At 40.9% G+C, this 17921-nt stretch overlaps 1 protein-coding gene across 1 annotated transcript; it reads right to left on the bottom strand.

Annotated features, from left to right (window-relative positions):
- Positions 1 to 8959: 8959 nt before the first annotated feature.
- KRT39 (keratin 39, type I) lies at positions 8960 to 15705 on the bottom strand. The gene is made up of 7 exons (XM_012660717.1): positions 15201 to 15705; positions 14231 to 14313; positions 13418 to 13574; positions 12576 to 12737; positions 12337 to 12462; positions 10779 to 10999; positions 8960 to 9399 (listed from the first exon to the last, which is right to left on the bottom strand). The coding sequence occupies exons 1-7, from the start codon at positions 15666 to 15668 to the stop codon at positions 9141 to 9143; spliced, it is 1476 nt and encodes a 491-aa protein (XP_012516171.1). The 5' UTR covers positions 15669 to 15705; the 3' UTR covers positions 8960 to 9140.
- Between the last annotated feature and the right edge of the window lie 2216 nt (positions 15706 to 17921).

The following is a 17921-nucleotide window of genomic DNA, read 5'->3' as shown; positions in this document are numbered from 1 at the left end:
GATTTCTAAAATAGAGAACAGTAAGATAATACATTTGTATACTTTTGAGCCACTAATTTTGGGGTAATTTGTTACATGTGGTGGCAGTAGAAAGTTAACACAGCAAGTGTGAGTTTGTTGTGGGGGGAACAAAATAGGGACTCCGAGGGATTGATTTTTGCTGAGGATTAAATCAAGGTGAATGGAATATTTTTTCCATATCATTCATGAATATTTTTCAATATACATATTTAGTATAGATTTAGTGATTTTATTTCATAAACCCTGAGTTGGCCAAACATAGGCAGATTTTTTCTTACTTGCAAATTAATTTATATAAGATAGCTCACAAACTTATAGAATTTAAATCTCATTTAATTCAACATGTCACAATAACCTTTACTGAAAAGTATGAAATTGCCCAAAATCAAGGCTGTTCCTGAAGACCCAGCACACGTGGGTACCATAATCAGGGCGGATGGGAATACAGGTCTTTTATTTTCAACCCAATCCCGTCTTCCTCCTGCTCTCATCCTCTGTCCACAGCTCTGCAACTCCTCTGTGGCCCTTGCTCTCAGACAGAGCTCTCTGAACCACGGGTTTCTTCATCACTAATTGTTGTTTACTACACAGGGTTCAGATTGTTGCTGCGAAGAGACGGTGCTGTAACTGGGACACAGGACATGGTCCCTGCAACCCAGTCCCCTGTACATTCTGTGCCACTTGGGTGAGTGCCAAATGACCTCTCGGTTCTTCTAGAGCATACCTGTTTTGTTCCTTCCTCCTTCTTATTTTGTCTGTTTCTCCCAGCGCCTCTCCTGAATTCACAGACATACAGTAACATCTTCTACTTCTATCTAAACCTAATACATTTGATTTCACTTCTGATTACTATCCTCCTCCCAGCAATTTTTAGCCTTTCTTAAAAGAGATCCTAGAGATGGACTTTGGATATCCCATCCTATCTGTTTTGTGTCCTGTTAATCTTGGGATGGCTCAAAACCAGAAAGTCCTCTGCAGCTTTGGCAACTCACAATTGCTGATGAAGCCACAAGCTGTTGGATACACGGGCATCTGGCAGCTGTTATTTGACCCTGTGTTTACCATGAATACAAGCAGGCTTAGAAATGAGACCTATGCTTTCCTGATGCTTCTCCAATCAAGACCTTTTGGTTTTATATCTAGTGGAGCAGAGCTATACTGTGCCAATCTTCAAACAATAAACTTTCCATGATCCCAACAACCTAACTGCTGTGGTTAGAAGGAGATGAGATGGATGTGCCATTGGGTTAGGTCTTCTGGTCTCCAAGGCAGAGCTTCACAGGACAATGCTCCTTTGTGCAGTCACAGTGGTCTCTATCTGTTCCGAGGCTGGTGGGTTTAGGCTGGTGGGTTGTTAGTGAACCAGAAACAAAGGGATTCTCAGGAGCTGACTCATAGTAACCCAACTTTTAAGTGCTAGATGAAACTAAGTCAGAATACAAACTTCTTAATTTAACATCGAGAGATGATCCATTCTGTAACCATAGGAGTTCCCAATTGTAAATCAGAGCACCTTCTTTGTTGTATCTAAGAATTAGAGAGACCACATTGTAATATGGGGATCTTTTGGCAAAAATGGAACCAGAAGAGACGTGGGGTCTTAAGGCATGAGAGCTGAAGAACGTCCCCAACTCTACATGTGCTTACATGGTTGTGTTCAATGTCACTCCTTCCTTGATTGGGCTGGACACTGTTGAGTTGTGTTTTTTTTTTTTTTTTTTTGAGACAGAGTCTCACTGTGTTGCCCGGGCTAGAGTGCCGTGGCGTCATCCTAGCTCACAGCAACCTCAAACTCCTGGGCTCAAGCAATCCTCCTGCCTCAGCCTCCCAAGTAGCTGGGACTACAGGCATGCACCACCATGCCTGGCTGATTTTTTTTATGTATTTTTAGTTGTCCGATTAATTTCTTTCTATTTTTAGTAGAGACGGGGTCTCGCTCTTGCTCAGGCTGGTTTCGAACTCCTGAGCTCAAACAATCCACCCGCCTCGACCTCCCAGAGAGCTAGGATTACAGGTGTGAGCCACCGCGCCTGGCCTTGAGCTGTGTTTTGGGGGCTCACTTTCATTAGAACTCTATGGCAAATGTTATTTCCTTAACTTCTTATATCTTTGATTAGACTATATATATTACATTGTCATTCTTGAGTCGTGACTTAAGTGATTTGATATTTGGAGGATAGAAGATATGGATTTGTTCAAATTTTGACTTCACCATTTACTAACTGTGTGACACTGAGAAAAATGCTTAACTTCCATAAGCCTTGGTTCACTCATTAAGTAAAGTGGGGCTAACCTTAGTATCGTAGGGTATTGTGAGAATTCAGTGAAATAATTCATGTAAAGCATTTAGCACCATGTCTAAGACAATGTTCAATCAATTTCTAATTGAATAGAAGAAGCATTGCTCTTCCTACTTTCTGGCCCTAAGATACACTGTGGTTTCAGCACATGTCTAATCACTTTACGTGTTGGCTGTTCTATGTCAGCTCTGGGAGTTCTGCAGGAGCTTCCCTACTGTTTTCTCTATTGACCCCATGGTTTGACTCCAGAAAAGACTGGGGACACAAGGGACAAGGGCAACAGATGTTGTACTAGGAGAAGGACCATCAGTCCTATCTGAACCGCCCTGCCCCACTTCCTGCCCTGCCTTCACTTCTCTACAAAAGTGAAGCTAGTTACAGGGCTGACTTCAAACTGTCCTACCTCCTCCTCCTGGGCCATCATCTTCCGCCTGGCTGCAAAGAGTGTGAAGGTTGATAAGTTATGAGGGGTCTTTTATGACTGAGGTCCATAATATTCTGAAAAATAGAAGAGTTGTACTTGCATGCGGTTTTTACTTTGGGCCATTGTGTGACTCAGCTTTCTATTAAAAAAGGAAGGTTCAATCCTTAATCTAGGACTTTCGTTAGTTATTGGGATGGCTTGTGCATTGCATGACTATGCCATTGTCGGTTAGCGCAAGTGAAATAATTCATTAGCTCTAGTGTGGTTGTCTTGCCAGTTGGATGTAAGCTTCTCTAAGCAGCCTAATGCAACCCCACTAACAATGTTACTGGGTGCTAGGTGTGCTCTAAGAGCTTTGCATACATTAATTAATGTCATCATCTCAACCCTGTGAAGTAGATGCTATTAATAGCCCCATTTTAAGGATGAGGAAGTAGAAGTTAAGTAACTTGCTCAAGATCTCACAGGAGGTGGCAGGGCTGGGAATCAGAACTAACTGGTCTAGATTCATGTATCTGTTCTTTTTTTTTTTTTCTGCTTTGATACTTTTTTATACAACTTTTTTTTTTTTAATTTCAGAATATTACAGGGGTACAGAGGTTTAGGTTACATATATTGCCTTTGCCCCACCCAAGTCAGAGCTACAAGCATGCCCATCCCCTAAATGGTGCACACCGTACCCATTAGGTGTGACTATACCCATCCCCTCCTCCCCTCCACCTGCCTGACACCGGATGAATGTTATTACTATATGTGCACATAAGTGTTGATCAATTAATACCAATTTGATGCTATTAATCAGAGTATAATTCTGCTTTTTAAACTTAGATGGCCAAAGTTTCTTCTAGCTTTTTCTACTGCCTTCGTAGAGGCTACTTGTTCTGACTTTTCATCCTCGTCTCCTTTTCCTCCTCCACTCACAGAGTCCTCCTATGTGGGTTGTGGTTTCGTTTGCCCTCCACCGTGAGACTTCTCTCTGCAACCACAGTCCTGTGCTGGGCGGTGGGAGGGAGTGTTGCTTGAACAGTGTCAGTGAGGGAGGAGGGCACAGCTATTTTTTTCTGGTGGGTCAGTGGAAAATGAGCTGACAAACACTTATTCCTGCTGAAGTGCAGAGAGACCACCTTTTTACTCTTACATATTGTTGGGGATAGGTAGTTCTCTACACCCAACTACACCAATTTAGAGAAATTCAGCCCAAAGTGTGGTCTCTTTCTAGCTTTTCTGGGTCGGTACAGTTAAGTGGCTTCTCCAAGGGCCGCAAATATTAATACCAAGTAGGTAGGTACAACCCTCTCCAGGGTAACTCTCAGCCACCCGCTGGGCCCACTGGGCTTCCATAAGGAACTGTGATATCAAAGATTTTTGCCTCTGGCTTAGGAGAAAGGAGTTCTTGAATTTTTTTTTTTATTTCTGTTTTTTAGAGAAAGAAACAGAGAAGGGAGCCCCCAAATTGCTTTCCTCCTAGAAAATAGTAAGAGAACTTATTGCCAGCGTTGTTTTCTCCAGGTGCCACTGGTATGTCCACTTTGATCGTTGTGTTGTTGCAGAGAGCAGGGGGAGGGAAGATCCAGAAAACACATTCAGAAACTTTGCTACTCTGACACTTCTTTGGAATGTTTAGAAACGTTGACATGTAACATATTTTTCTTATATGCACATAAGTGTAGTCTATGGCTTAAGAGCTTTGTCTAGGAAATCTTTCTGAATATGCTGCTCAACCTGAAAGGATAATTGCAATTAAAATAAACCTTTTCAGTGTTGCCATATAGGGTTGTTCCCATTTGGCCTGGGTGCGTGGGTTGTTCCTATGAAGTCTGTGAATCAGGCATGAACACACTGACCAGATATTTCTAGCCAGCCAAATAGCCAAAGGATTCATTTCCTATAAAAGACATTTGATGACAGTGTTGAAACAATGCATTCCAGGCTTGCTCACGCTGATGCTGACCCGTGGCTCTGGGTCGTGAATGCTGATTGCCTCAGCCTAGAAATGCTTCCTAACATGGGTGATGCTATTCTCTTCTCTTCTGGGATACTTTCTTTTTCTCCTAAATTTTAATCCTTCCCCCCTTCTCTCATTTAGAGAGGGTGTTTGCTTTTAAGATGCTTTTTATTATAAAAAGTTTAATTTCAAATGAAGATGGACAGAATTAGGATGAATGTACTCGGGTAACTGGTTCACTTCTGTTTAAAGTAAGATACTTTTCTCCATTATTTGAAAAATGGAAATTATAGGACTTAATAATAATATTAACAACATAGAGTAATTAGCTTCTAAAGTACATAAAGATCTCATCAATACCATCTAATTGCCTTTAAAAGACATGAAGGGGTGGGGGACATTATTTCTTGTGTCATTTCCTATTTACAGACATAGAAAACTAGACACGGTCAGGGTAGTAACACCAGAGCTTGTAAAAGAAACTAAGCATGTTAGATCTGAAATCTGAAGAGTCCATGGTGAGTGCCTAGCGTCCAAGCACAGAGAAGCCAAATGATGTTTCTGAAAACTGGAGCCCAAGGTCAAGGTCTTGTGGTCTGGCGTTGTCTCCAGTAGACGTCACTCCACTGCTGTGCACTACGAATGTGGTGGGGAGTGACAGGCAGAGGGAAGGACGCCAGATTCTCTCACTGACCATGTGGCCATGGACCAGCTACCCTTCTGGGCTCCAGATTCTCAATTTCTGGTACAAAAAAGGCTATTAGCTGCCATCAAAATATCTTTCTAATTCTAAAATTCACGTAGTCTCTGCATTTCTGGATGAAGAGACCAATCCATGCTAATGGCACAAAGACTGTTTGGAGGGTTTCTCACCGGAAGCAGTGCTGAGCCAGCTGGAGAAGGTGCTTTGAAGAGTTGGAAAACAAGCTGTTGCTATTGTGGATTATTTCTGTCCTTGGGGACTGATTATATAATGTATCAGGTGCCATTTTGACCTTCCTAAGGAAATCAAAATACTTAAAATTCAATCTCATTCTTGTGTGGCATCAGATGAGTCCTTTAACTTTTCTGTCCAGCAGTTTCCTCATCTGTTCAGTGGGGCTGTTAATAGTATCTACTTCATGGTGGTGTCGTGAGGACTAAATGAGTTAATGATATTTATTAAATTGTTATTATTGATTAACCCCATTTTATAAACAAATGGACGTATATGTAGAGAGAGAATTATCTGTGAGTGTGGTCATCTATTAAGCTATGTCAGGATCTAAAAGAGACTCAAAAAGTTATCAAGTCATCCAGATCTTTAAGCCAAAAATCACTCATCTGTTATAAAGCAGTAGCTTTTAATGCAGTGCAGACACTTTAGTGAGACTCTTGTTAAAATGTGAATTCCCAGGTCCCACTCCTGGAGATGCCAATACAGGAAGTTGGGGGTAGGGCCCAGGAATCTGAATTTTACAATTTCCCAAGGGAATTTTGGGTTTCAGGTGGCTTCTGGGTCACACTGAGAAATCCTGGTGGAGAGTCACGTAAGGGGTTACCTACCACTAAATGAACTCTTGAGGACAAGTTTCTGGGCAGCCTCTTCTGAGCAGCAGTTGCTGGCATTGACCTTGGGAAGTAAGGGTAGGGAGGCTGGGGGCCATGTGCCGGGGCAGGTGATGGGGGCAGTTGAGGGGTGAGAAGCCAAGGGCGGGGGAAGCGTGGTTACTCCCATATCCAGAATGGTCTAAACCAGCTATGATAGTAAGTGGAGCCAACAAGAAGAAATTTCCAAAATTTTGGAAACATGTATCTCAAATATCTGGCTTGTTTAGAAATATAATCATGCATCCTCTCAGTGAGAAGCAGAGGAAGGATTTGAACTCAGGCTCTAGAGACCATGCTGTTTCCTGATTCACAGTTGTCTTTCGAGCTGTGCTGAAATCATGCTTCTGTGGAATGCTTTCTTTCCCTCCCCACAAGCCTTTTCTACTCCAGCTGCTGACCTCTGCAGAACTAGCTAACAAAACCTTGAACTCCCTCCTGTGGCTGTAGAAGATACTTATTTAGCTTCCTAATAAAAATCCAGACTTCTTATTCTCTTTAAAAGATTTGCCCACATGCATACAAGGTCCAGCAGATGGTTTTACAATCTCTTACACAAAGAAGACACTTAAAAAAACTGTAAGCTTTTGAGTGGCTAAATGCCCTCTTTCCTGTTCAGTTTATAATAACTTGTTTGCTTATTTATTTATTTATTTATTTATTTTTTACCGTGAAAGGCATGAAGGATATTTTGCTCTGAGTGGGAGGAAGTCATCTTATTTCTGGCATAAATGGAGAATGGCATTTCTGCATCACCCCAAGGTTAGCTTTAGTCCCATGAGGTTCCTAAAGCCTAATTTTGTTGGAATCAGAAGCTCAGAGCAGATTTTCATGTTCATGGTATGTATCAAGGTCCAACCAGGCCTAGCACTGAACCAGACAGGAAGGAAGAAGGCATCGACGGAAATGACATATGTCTGGTTTTCAATTTAGGGAATAAGAACTCCCTTCTGCAAAGCATCTTACACTTTATAAGATCCTTTTGCCATTGTTATCCCATTTAATCCTTCCAGCCGTGTGGTAGGCGGGGCCTATGTTGTTATGTCCTTTTACTCAAGGTCACACACACAGGCTGGGTTGAGACTCCGTCCCAAGTTTTCTGAGTTCGTGTTCCATGCTCTTTCCACACTTCATCCTGCAGTCTGAGACGTATGCAATTAAGTACTGACTGGAGGTACTCTGCCCATTCAGAGGAGAGAGAAATTATTGATAGAAAAGAGATCATTCCGGGAGTTCTGCATTCCATTTGCTTAGTGTAAGTTGCTACTTGTCTGGAGGAAGTAAATTGTTGAGCTGTGAGTTAAACAATGCGTGTGTCTTTGATGTGGGCATCAGGCACTGACTGATATCTGATACATACCCTAAGAATTAAGAAATGCTTTATTGAGTAGAATTGTGGGCTTGATTACAGGAGATCTTGTTCTTTTTTTTTTTCTTTTCCAAACACTAAACACTATTAAAACTCCAAAATCATGACTGGATAATTAAATTCATGGAGAAAGAATCTTAAAATGAGACAATAATGACAAAATTAGGTCTGGGTCTGTAGCTAAAAGCAAAGCTTATATAAAAGTAACATGTGTGTAGTGCTTTTCAGTGTTCAAAGACAATTCATAAACAATTTCATTTGTTCTTCACAACAACCCTGTGAAGTAGGCATGATCCTTATTTAACAAACAAGGAAATTAGATTTGATGAAGGCTAAATGTTTTTTCCCAGGGTCACAGTTGGCAGATGGCAAGTTTAGGACTTCAGGGCTTTTGACTCCACACTCTGCATTTGATTTGGAATTATTTACTAAAACCCCTGGAAATGTCCGATAATTTTTGTAGGAAACGACTTACACACTGTAACTCTACTTAAGAAGCTGTGATCATGGCTGGTACAGAAACAATGGCTTCTCACATTGGGACTTCCTTATCCTTGCAAGCAGCAGCTATTCACTATTGCTTTTTTGTAATATTTGTGGATAAATCCATTTTTCTCTGGTGAGTAGACTCAAGCAGGAGTCTAAGCTATTTTTTCATTGTCACCCATCACAGGGAGGGAGAGAGGCAGGGCTTATGTCTTGAGAGTTCCAGCTACATGTCCGTTGTCAAACAATCAGGACAAACTCCCATTCCCTAAAGAACAGAAAGAGAAATAGCACACATTTAATGAAAGGACCCATGCTATTTCTTCAAAGTGCTCCAGATTCACTCCCCACAATTATATCTGATTCTCAAAGAAAATATTTGGAGAATCTAATGGTTCACAAAGTTTTGGAGAACATGGACATCTTTAAAAATATCTTAGAGGAGGTCAAATATGTTAGTACGGGTAACTAATAATTGCAACAGCAGAGTTTAGTAGGATCCAGACTGGTGACTGTCTTTTCAAGGAAACTAAATATTAAAGATCTTTTCCCCTGTTCATACTGTTCCATGTAGGCTTCTTTCTGTATCCAAAGTAGTTAGAAGGGAAGGTTATAGCTTTTCACCTTCACGCGCCAATGGCCAAAGACAATCCTAAACTTGTCTGACTGGCTCTAAGGAGGAACGTAAGTAAACAAGGGAGAAACCTGCCCATCAATCACATGTGGAGTCAAGCAATGTAGGCCATCTTCCTGGGCGACTACAAATTCATTCCCATCCCTCAGATAAATGCAAAATGTCCTTCCAGTGAAATGTAATTTATTATCTCGTTGGCAGCAGCCAGTTAGGGAAGGAGCAGAATCAAAGCCATTCAACCTGGCCATGGGGACCCACTGTAGTAGTAAGAAACTAAGTACCTTAAGGGACTGGGGAGTTCTTAAACCTCTCTGGCAGGAGCATGTATTGGCCTCTCTTTCATGATTGTGGGTCATTTTCATCACCTTGGGATGTTAGACTTTGGCAGGTCTGGTGATGTAGCAAGGCTGCACGTGCTCGTGAGAAGAAATGACCTTCCCATCCTTAATCTCCTTGGTGATGGTGAATATTTTAACCAGTATCCGGGACAGGGGTTCACAGGCACTGCAGGGCTTGCGCACACCACGGAGGGCTGAGGCTGTGCAAACTGGAGCTGCACATTCTGTGGCTCTGGCCTTACAGGGTGCGCAAGTGGAAAGCTCACATTTGGTGGCACACGCATTACAGGGAAGCCTAAGGAAAAAACAGAATTTTAGCTGTGATTGAGGGAAGGTGATAACGGACATAGTGAAAAATGGTAGTGGCTACTTTTTTCAATATTTGTCACTCAAATCAAGTACTTCCAAATCCTTATGCATGCACTTTATACTATAGTTAGTATAAGAAAAATGATCAGATCAGATCCATTGGAAAGCAGTGTCCTAGGTTTAGAAGTATTAGATTCCGTAAGTTTCCACTGCAGTCAAGGCCCTAGCATCGTGGAAAAGATACTGCACCGGCAGTCACAGACTAGGGTGGAGCCCAGCTCTGTCCTTTACCAGCTGGTGACCTCAGGTAAGTCAGTTAACCTTCCTGAACTTTAGTTTTTCATCTACGGCATGGATATAATGGGAATTAAATTGACAGGATTAACAGCGATAAGGAACAAGTTGAGAGGTTTATCTGAGGAATGGAAATTAATGAGATATTTTTTTGTTAGTGAGTGAGTCACACCACTAGTGGTGGCCTGAGCCCCATCTACAGAAGAGTCCTCAACATGTCATCAGGAAGCTTCAAAGTGCCTTCTTGGTGTCTACAGATAGTTTTCAGGGAATTGGAATAAGAAGCAGTTAACAGCAAACACTCTTTTTATAAACATAATCTTTCTTTGATAATCTGAGGCACTTTGGTACATTATCATAGCTCCTAAATGATAGTACTGATTAACATTGTGCTAGTGGAATGTGGGCGTGTCAATTAAGAGAATGCTATGACCAGAGTTCACCAATTATTTTGGGCAAGGAGATCTCCTTTGTAATTGCAACTAAGTCTGTGTCTGGAGTGTTAGTTTGGATTGAGTTCCTTATGGGTTGGTTAGCATTATAATTTAAAAAATTACAACTTTTATTTAAAAACAGATGCTAAAACACACACGTGCACATGGTACTATTGGCATCAAGGACTAGTGGCTAGAGAGGGTTAGGGTTTCCACCTGACCAGGGTGTTCCTCCAGAGGAACCAGGATTATCTGTTCAATGTCATGACAATGTCCTGAAAGTCAGACCTTCATCTCAGTGGGGGAAAATGTGTCGCCAGGTATGTTCATCTTTGGGGAAACCATTTTTTCTTTGGTAATTTAAATACTCTAAGAATCTAAATAACCTATAAGGAATTAACTTGATGCATGGACTCTTCAAAACAGCTCAGCTCAGCTAACATCTCAAATTTGGACTAGGTTACAATTGTGGGTCTCCCAACGGCACAGCTTGAGAGAATGTGGACACCTCTGTCCAAAGCTCCCCATCCCTGGCAAGAAGATCAAATGAAACACTTTTCCACCCATTGCCAGTGGCAGCACATACATATGTGCATTTGTGTGTCTATGTCATACAAGTCATTTTTGTTTTACGTACTTGCCGTCCAAGCCCTCCAGGAGGCTGCGGTATGTGGCAATCTCACACTCCAGCCGGGACTTGATGTCGAGCAGACTCTCGTATTCTTGGTTCTGCCTTTCCAGGGCACACCGGATCTCTGCCAGCTGAGCCTCCAGGTTATCGATCAGACACTGGATCTGACTCAGCAGGGCAGTGTAGTGGGCCTCGATCTCCGTCAGGATGCATTCCTGGGAATGTCTCTACCATGGGGGAGGAAAGCAGGATCTATAATGATGACGCCTTTAAGCCCAGGTCACCTGTGATTTGTATCATTTTAAACAGTGGTTTCCTTGTGTCAGTACTAATGGATCACCAAACCCTTTTATTACTGTCTAACCAAATAACTCCAAAAGCAAAATTATCAACTATGCCAAAGTTTGCATTCCTTAATCCCCTCTTGCTTCTCTTCCTCTTTCTTGATCACCTGATAATCTCCCAGCATATTCTCCTACTTAGGAGAGAAAAAATATCTCAATTTATTGCATACCCAGGAATTAAAAAACATTATTGTGGCACCTCATTCAATGAGTGTTTCTATCTTAAAGAGGAAATGAGCAACATTTAACCATAAACAATTCCGTCACGAAATCAATTGCCTTATATATAAAATATAAGCGTTGAAACTTTGATGAGTAAAGTTCTTTCCTGTTCTTGCATTCTGTAAGTCTATGGGTAATGGTAGGATTTTAGGTTTTACTAACCTATTATTTGCATGAGTATCCCAATTTTTATAGATGAGAAAACTGAGGTTCAAGAGGTTCAATGAGTTGTCCAAGGTCACATGAGAAGCTGGTGACAAAACTGGTTTGGGGCAAGGTCTTCCTAATGCCCACCTTCCTAACACCCTTCCTAGCAGAGCATTTAAGTGATTTCCTACTTCAGAAGAAAGCACTATCACGAGGCAGAAGCAGTACTGGCTTTGGAATCTGGATTCTGGCTCAGACCCTTCCTGCTTGTGTGACTTTGGACAAGTTACTTAATGCCTGAGAATTTCTACGTCTTCATCTGTAAAACAGGCGAGATGAAACTTATCTTGGATTTGGCTTGGGAAAATCACCTTAGCTCTTGGAGCCTCATCTGTAAATTGGTTAATAACCATGCCACCTCCCTCATAAGATTGTTTTATAAATCTAATACGATAGCTTGTAAAAATGCTTTGCATATAATAAAATGCTCTCTTAGTATTTCCCAAGGTGTACTCCATGAATCATTATTGCCATGAGATGCTCTATTAAAAAAAGGGAGTCCATAGTCCAATAAGCTTTGGAATGCTGAATGCCATGGATTCCCTTCTTGGAGATTCATGGTTTATATCAGGTTATGAAAGGCTCACAGGAAGGCGCCCTGTTTCACCTTTGTTTAATCCAGCATTTTCCAGACTTATTTGACCACAGAGTCCTTTTTTTGGCCATAGACCCTTTTAACAAACGGAGGAACTGTTATTCTGGGAGACACAGTTTGGGAAATACTGCAACACACAGGGGTCAGGGGCTGTTGCCATCATTGCTGAGCTAGGCTTGGTCAGCCTGCTGGGTACCATTCGGTGCTGGGCCTGCAGTTCAACCTCCAGAGCATTCACGGTGCGTCTCAGTTCTACAATCTCCTTCTGGCAGCATTGCTGCTGCTCAGAGCTGGTCACCACCTGCTGATTCAGCTCCTCCATCTGAAACACAGCCCAAGACCATGGATATTATGGGAGGAAAACATGACTTTGATTAAAGGGCCCTGGAAATGCAACATCAGCTTCTTGTTTTTGACTCTTTTAACTCTCCCCACCTGCATGTTGAACCATTGTTCCACATCTTTACGGTTTGTCTCCATGATGGACTCATATTGACATCTTATTTCTTGTAGAACCTGGTTTAGGTCAACAGAAGAGGCAGCTGTCACTTCGATGTGAAGCCTGTCCCCAAGTTGGCTCTGTAAGGAATCGATTTCCTATGGAGAGAAAAGGAACGTGGAGTTAGTTGGTAGACAGATGACCCCCTTATGTTCCTGTTTCAGTCTAGCAGTAATAATTGAGCTTACTTGTGTCTGAAATGCAACCCACAGTAAAGGAATACATGATTGATTTATAGATGTTACTGAAATCGTTTAAAATGATTTAACGCTACTTCAGATAGGATCATATGTTCAAATTTGTGCAAAATTAAAAGGAATTGAGTAGCAAGATCAGAATTCCAAAGAATTTAGATCGTCTCTAGAGATGGATAATGGGTGACGCAGGTGGAATTTACAATGCGAGACCATAGTTTCTATGATGCCAACGTGGGCTTGTGCCAGTATTGACTTGTACCAACAGGAGGTGGCAGAAGTCTGTGCAGGGATGTGCACTCACATGGGAGGCCTGTGAGGGCAGAAAAATGGGGTTCCTTCCTTCTCACAGAAAAGCTGGAGGGGACGATAGGGGCTTTCCTACCCCACGTGACTCCAGACACCGTGTTGTAGCCAATGGATTTAAAATCCTACTTGGAACCAGAGGTAGTAGCAGTAGGTGTTATCAGGGCTAAAACCAGAGTAGTATCTAGTGGGGATACCCTTTGCCAAGTACAACTCCAAGGAATTGATGCTATTTTTAGAGGCTTAGCTTGCAATGGTGCTCTTGGTCTTTCTCTAACCTCTCTGTGGCTGCTCTTGAGGCAAAGGAGCTCCTCCTTCAGAGACTGGACTTGTGCCTCCAGGTCAGCCTTGCCCAGGGTCAGTGCATTCAGGATCTGCTTCAGGCTGTTGACATCTGCCTCCACCAGCTGGCGTAGGGACACTTCAGCTTCATACCTTTAAAAACCAGACATGAAAAGGAAGACATTAGAAAGGAGATGGTGCAAACCAACCAAGCAGAGCTCCCTTTGGCATTTTTCTCTGGGCAGCTCATTTAGTGTATTTCTATTGAGGGTTTTATTCTCTTCAGAGGTGAAACCACTTGATAAATATCCTGACTTAATCATCATTCCTAAATTAGTTTGCCAGGGTGATGCTACATTGCTATTCTTGAGATGAGAGAATTTATCCTCCTTCCTTTGTCCCTAGAGGCAATGTGGTATAATTGGAAAAAGCACTGGGTCCAAGCTTGGGTCCAAGTTTTGGCTCTGTCTTGTACTAGTTATATACCTTTGGATAAGTAACGTAACCCATTGAACAGCAGTTTTCTCGCCTTAAATGGGGTAACAATATATTAGCCCTACCTGTCTTACTGAACTGTCATGCAGGTAATCATATGGGTTCATGTGTTAGAAACTATAGGTACTATAGTTATCAATCTTCAACTTTTATTGAATTTGAAAGTCTTTACAGGGCTAGTGCAACATGGTATGGGGCAGGAGCGTTAGTAGGCTTAGGGGTATCATATTGGGAGTGGCTAGATCATTACTGGGACTGTGTAGGTCAGACTCAGGGTGAGTTCTGTCATCAATGACAGCATTGGGTGAGCTTACTTGGCTCTCAAGTCATCTGCAGCCAGTTTGGTGTTGTCAATTTGTGAGACCAGCCTGGAATTCTCAGCCTTGGTACACAAGATCTAGAATTAAGAAATTGTACACACAAATGAGACAAACACCAGGATCTCCTTCTTTAAGAACCAAGGTGCTTGTGTGTATTTCAGTTGACAGGGGAAGGCTAGTTGGACTTTTTATTAATCTTCATAGCTATGCTTAGGAAGTTTGGAAATCTTTAGAAAGTCAGAGTTCTTGTTATTTTCCTAAAAGACCAGCAAAAATGTATTTAAATAGAAACTTTTGTGTATGTTTTTCCATTAAAAATATATAATCCATCCTAAATTTGCATAATATACCACGATCTATTAGAATGTAAACTCTATGAGGGCAGAGACTTTTCAAAGTTCACCAACATTTTCCGGGAGCCTAGAAAAATGTTTGGCAGATTGTTGTTGGTGCTCCGTAAATATGTGTTGAACAAATACAACTGAATAAATCCAGATGTGTAGCAGCAGCAGCATCTAACTCTGAATAAGAAATTTAGGTTTGGTATAGAAACAAACTAAACAATTTGGAGAAGATAAAATAAGCATAAAAAGAGAAAAAGGTGGTGATAGTTACAAAATGGATACAAATGAAACTGTTTAGGAACTTATTAAAACAAAATTCATTTTCTCAGATCCCTGTCTTCTTATTTGTATTAAAGAAATGATAGCAACTCGTTGTTAACATGTTTTCGTCCTGAGTTATCTAGTTGTAATGGTAGAGTGTATCTCTGGAAAAGCGAAAAACCATAAAACTCTCAACGTTGCCTCAAGATGACAATTTCACTCAAGAGATTTTCTTATTTTTTTTTTTTTAAGAAGCTTTTCAGCATAAAATGAACTAAAAACATTAGAGTTTAGCAATTAACTTTTGCTTGGACACCATTAATTCACAACTTGATTAAACAGGTTCCTAAGACTCTTACCTTCTGCTGGAGCTCCTCGATGGCTCTGTAGTAGGACTGGTAGTCAGGACAGAGGACCGGGAGCTCTTTGGTACACTCTTCCTGGATTTTACCCTCCAGTTCGGCGTTCTGTCTTTCCAGCATTCGCACCTTTTCCAGGTAGTTCGCAAGGCGCTCGTTCAAGATTTGCAGGGTCTCCTTCTCATGACTGTTGATGCCTTCACCATACCAGCCACAGTCATCCAGAGAGGGACAGGCATTGAGATTTCTTATTAGGTAGATGGGCATGCGACAAAAGCAAGGAGTGGGGTGGCAGCCCTGGTCCTGGGGCGTTCTCAGAACGTGGCCAGGTGGTTGGCAGCTGTTGGCTTCAAGACCACCATGATGGCAGCTGTTGTTAGAAGAGACGGTTCTAAGATTTGTAATCCTAGAGCAGTTTTGGCATGGGGTTGAAGAAGCAATAGTTGTTGTACAGCCCTTGGTATCCATCGTGCGTGTCTGGCTTTAGTTTGTTTCAAAGTCTGTGGTCACCAGGATGAAAAGCTCAAGCAACCTCAACTGAGTCTAAATTCCAAGCCTCTTGGCTTTTTCCTCTTTGAAGTGCTTATATAGCCTTTCCTCTAGATGGTGTCACAATAGGTGGGATGTTTTCCTTTCTAATGTTTATATCACATCCTATAGGAACATCTCATTAATCTGCTTTTTACTTGCCTGAGAAGAGTTACTTGTCTCATAAAAGTGGGCATTTAGGCTGTTACTAAGTTATTACCCATCACAACTACTACTTGTCATTGGGTCCAGAGCTTCACATTATGTCTTCAAAAGGAGCTGTCGTCACTGTCCTAGCAGCATCCGTGATTAAGCAGGTGTGAGTACATCAAGTCCATTAAGTTCCTGTTGACATCTCTGCCTGGCATTGAGCTTGAACAGGAACGAGCCCATCCTTCTTTTCCTTTCTTCCCTAGAAAAGAGAAACTATTAATGTCTAATAATTATTGGTGAACTTAGAAATCAGTATTCTATTTTGTTCCGTCCAACTGATTTTCCCGTTTTATTAATATGTTAGGACATTGTGAGTATGGGTTAAATTGTTCGTCTTAAGTAAGGCTCTTTTTAGAGGTAATTGCAAGATTCCATGATTTAGCTTTCTGTGGAAGGTGTGATTACTAACAAGAAATTTCTTGAAAAAGAGACTGGTTGGTTACATGTTGCTTTTCCAAAGCCCACATTTTATAACATTTTCAGTGCCCAGTGTTTGCTTGTGGTATGATGTTAGCTAGAAATTTGTCATGGTGTTGGCTTCTATTGGATATTTAGGTATGATCTGTTGAAAAGTATGTGTATTTTTTCCGAGGAATACTTACTCAGTATTTCCTTAAGAATGTTACTTCTTGTTCCTGATCCTTTAAAGAGGCTCTAGGGGAGAATCCTTCTCTGGCCTTTTCCAGTTTCTAGAGGCTGTCTACATCCTTGTCTTGTGACCGCCTTCTATATTCAAAGCCAGCAAGGACCACTTGGTCTTTCTCACTTTGTATCGCTCTGACACAAACTCTTTTGCCTCCCTCTTCCATATTTAAGGACTCTTGTGATTGCATTCATTCCACCCAGATAATCCAGAATAATCTTCCCATTTTAAGGTCAGCTGATTAGCAACTTTTCTTCCCCTTTGCCATGTAACCTAGCATATTCCAGGTTGTGGGATTAGGATGTGGCCATCTTTGGGGGCCCATTATTCTGTATACTATAGAATGGAAGGGAAAAATCCTACAATTTAGGGTAGTACCAACAAATATAAAATATTTGCAGGAATAAATTTAGTTAGAAAGGTATAAGATCTACCTGAATAAAATCTTAAAATATACCAAAAGACAGAAAATGAGAATACATGGAAAGATATATCATGTTCTTGGACAAAAAAATAATATTCATCATTATAAAAATCTCAAATTTCTCTATGTAATTTAATTAGAGCCCAATGAATTTAATTGAGATTCTTCTATTTTCAAAATAGATATTTTTTTCCAACTAGGAAAGATAATTCTGAAGTTGTGTGAGAAAAATTAGACAAATTGGAATAGCCAAGAAAATTCTGAAAAATAGTCCTTCTAGATACTAACATCTATTTTAAAGCTTCAATAATTAAAATAGTGAGGTATGGATGCATGAATAGTCAGACCAATAAAGTAGATTAAGAAGTCTAGAAATATACTCCCAAACAGATTGGGATTTAGTATATGATAAACATGACATTTCAAATCAATGGGAAAAAGTAGACCATTATATGTACTTTGTGGACAATTACGTATCTATCACTCTGGGGGCCCAAGGGTGGGCAGGGAATGTTGAAATCACACCTCATGCCTTACAGTAAGACAAGTTATAAGTGGACTAAAGATTCAAATGTGAAAAAATGAAATAATAAATGTGCTAAAAGAACACAAAGGATAATTCTTTTATAAATTTATAGTCAGAAGGCCTTTCCAACAATGACTCAAATTAAGAAACCATAAAAAAACTGATAAATGTGACTATATAAAATAACAGTGTTTGAACTTGTGCTTGGACAAAAATCACAACCTATGAAACCAGAAGACACAACGACAGACTGGGAAAGAGTATTAACAATTACCCCACAAGCAATTGCCGCAGCAACAAAAATAAATAAGTGGGATCTAATCAAATTAAAAAGCTTCTGCACTGCCAAGGAAACTATCATTAGAGTGAATAGACAGCCCACAGAAT

This window comes from Propithecus coquereli, unplaced genomic scaffold (assembly GCF_000956105.1).
Source record: "Propithecus coquereli isolate 6110/MARCELLA unplaced genomic scaffold, Pcoq_1.0 Scaffold119, whole genome shotgun sequence".
Taxonomy (NCBI): Eukaryota; Metazoa; Chordata; class Mammalia; order Primates; family Indriidae; genus Propithecus; species Propithecus coquereli.
This window is presented reverse-complemented; position numbering and strand designations above follow the sequence as displayed.

Coding starts and splice junctions, on each gene's coding strand:
- KRT39 (XM_012660717.1), bottom strand. CDS start 15,668: ATGGATACCAAGGGCTGTACAACAACTATTGCTTCTTCAACCCCATGC. Junction 14,314..15,200: donor TCGAGGAGCTCCAGCAGAAG/GTAAGAGTCTTA, acceptor TCTTAATTCTAG/ATCTTGTGTACCAAGGCTGA. Junction 12,738..13,417: donor TCAAGAGCAGCCACAGAGAG/GTTAGAGAAAGA, acceptor TTCTCTCCATAG/GAAATCGATTCCTTACAGAG.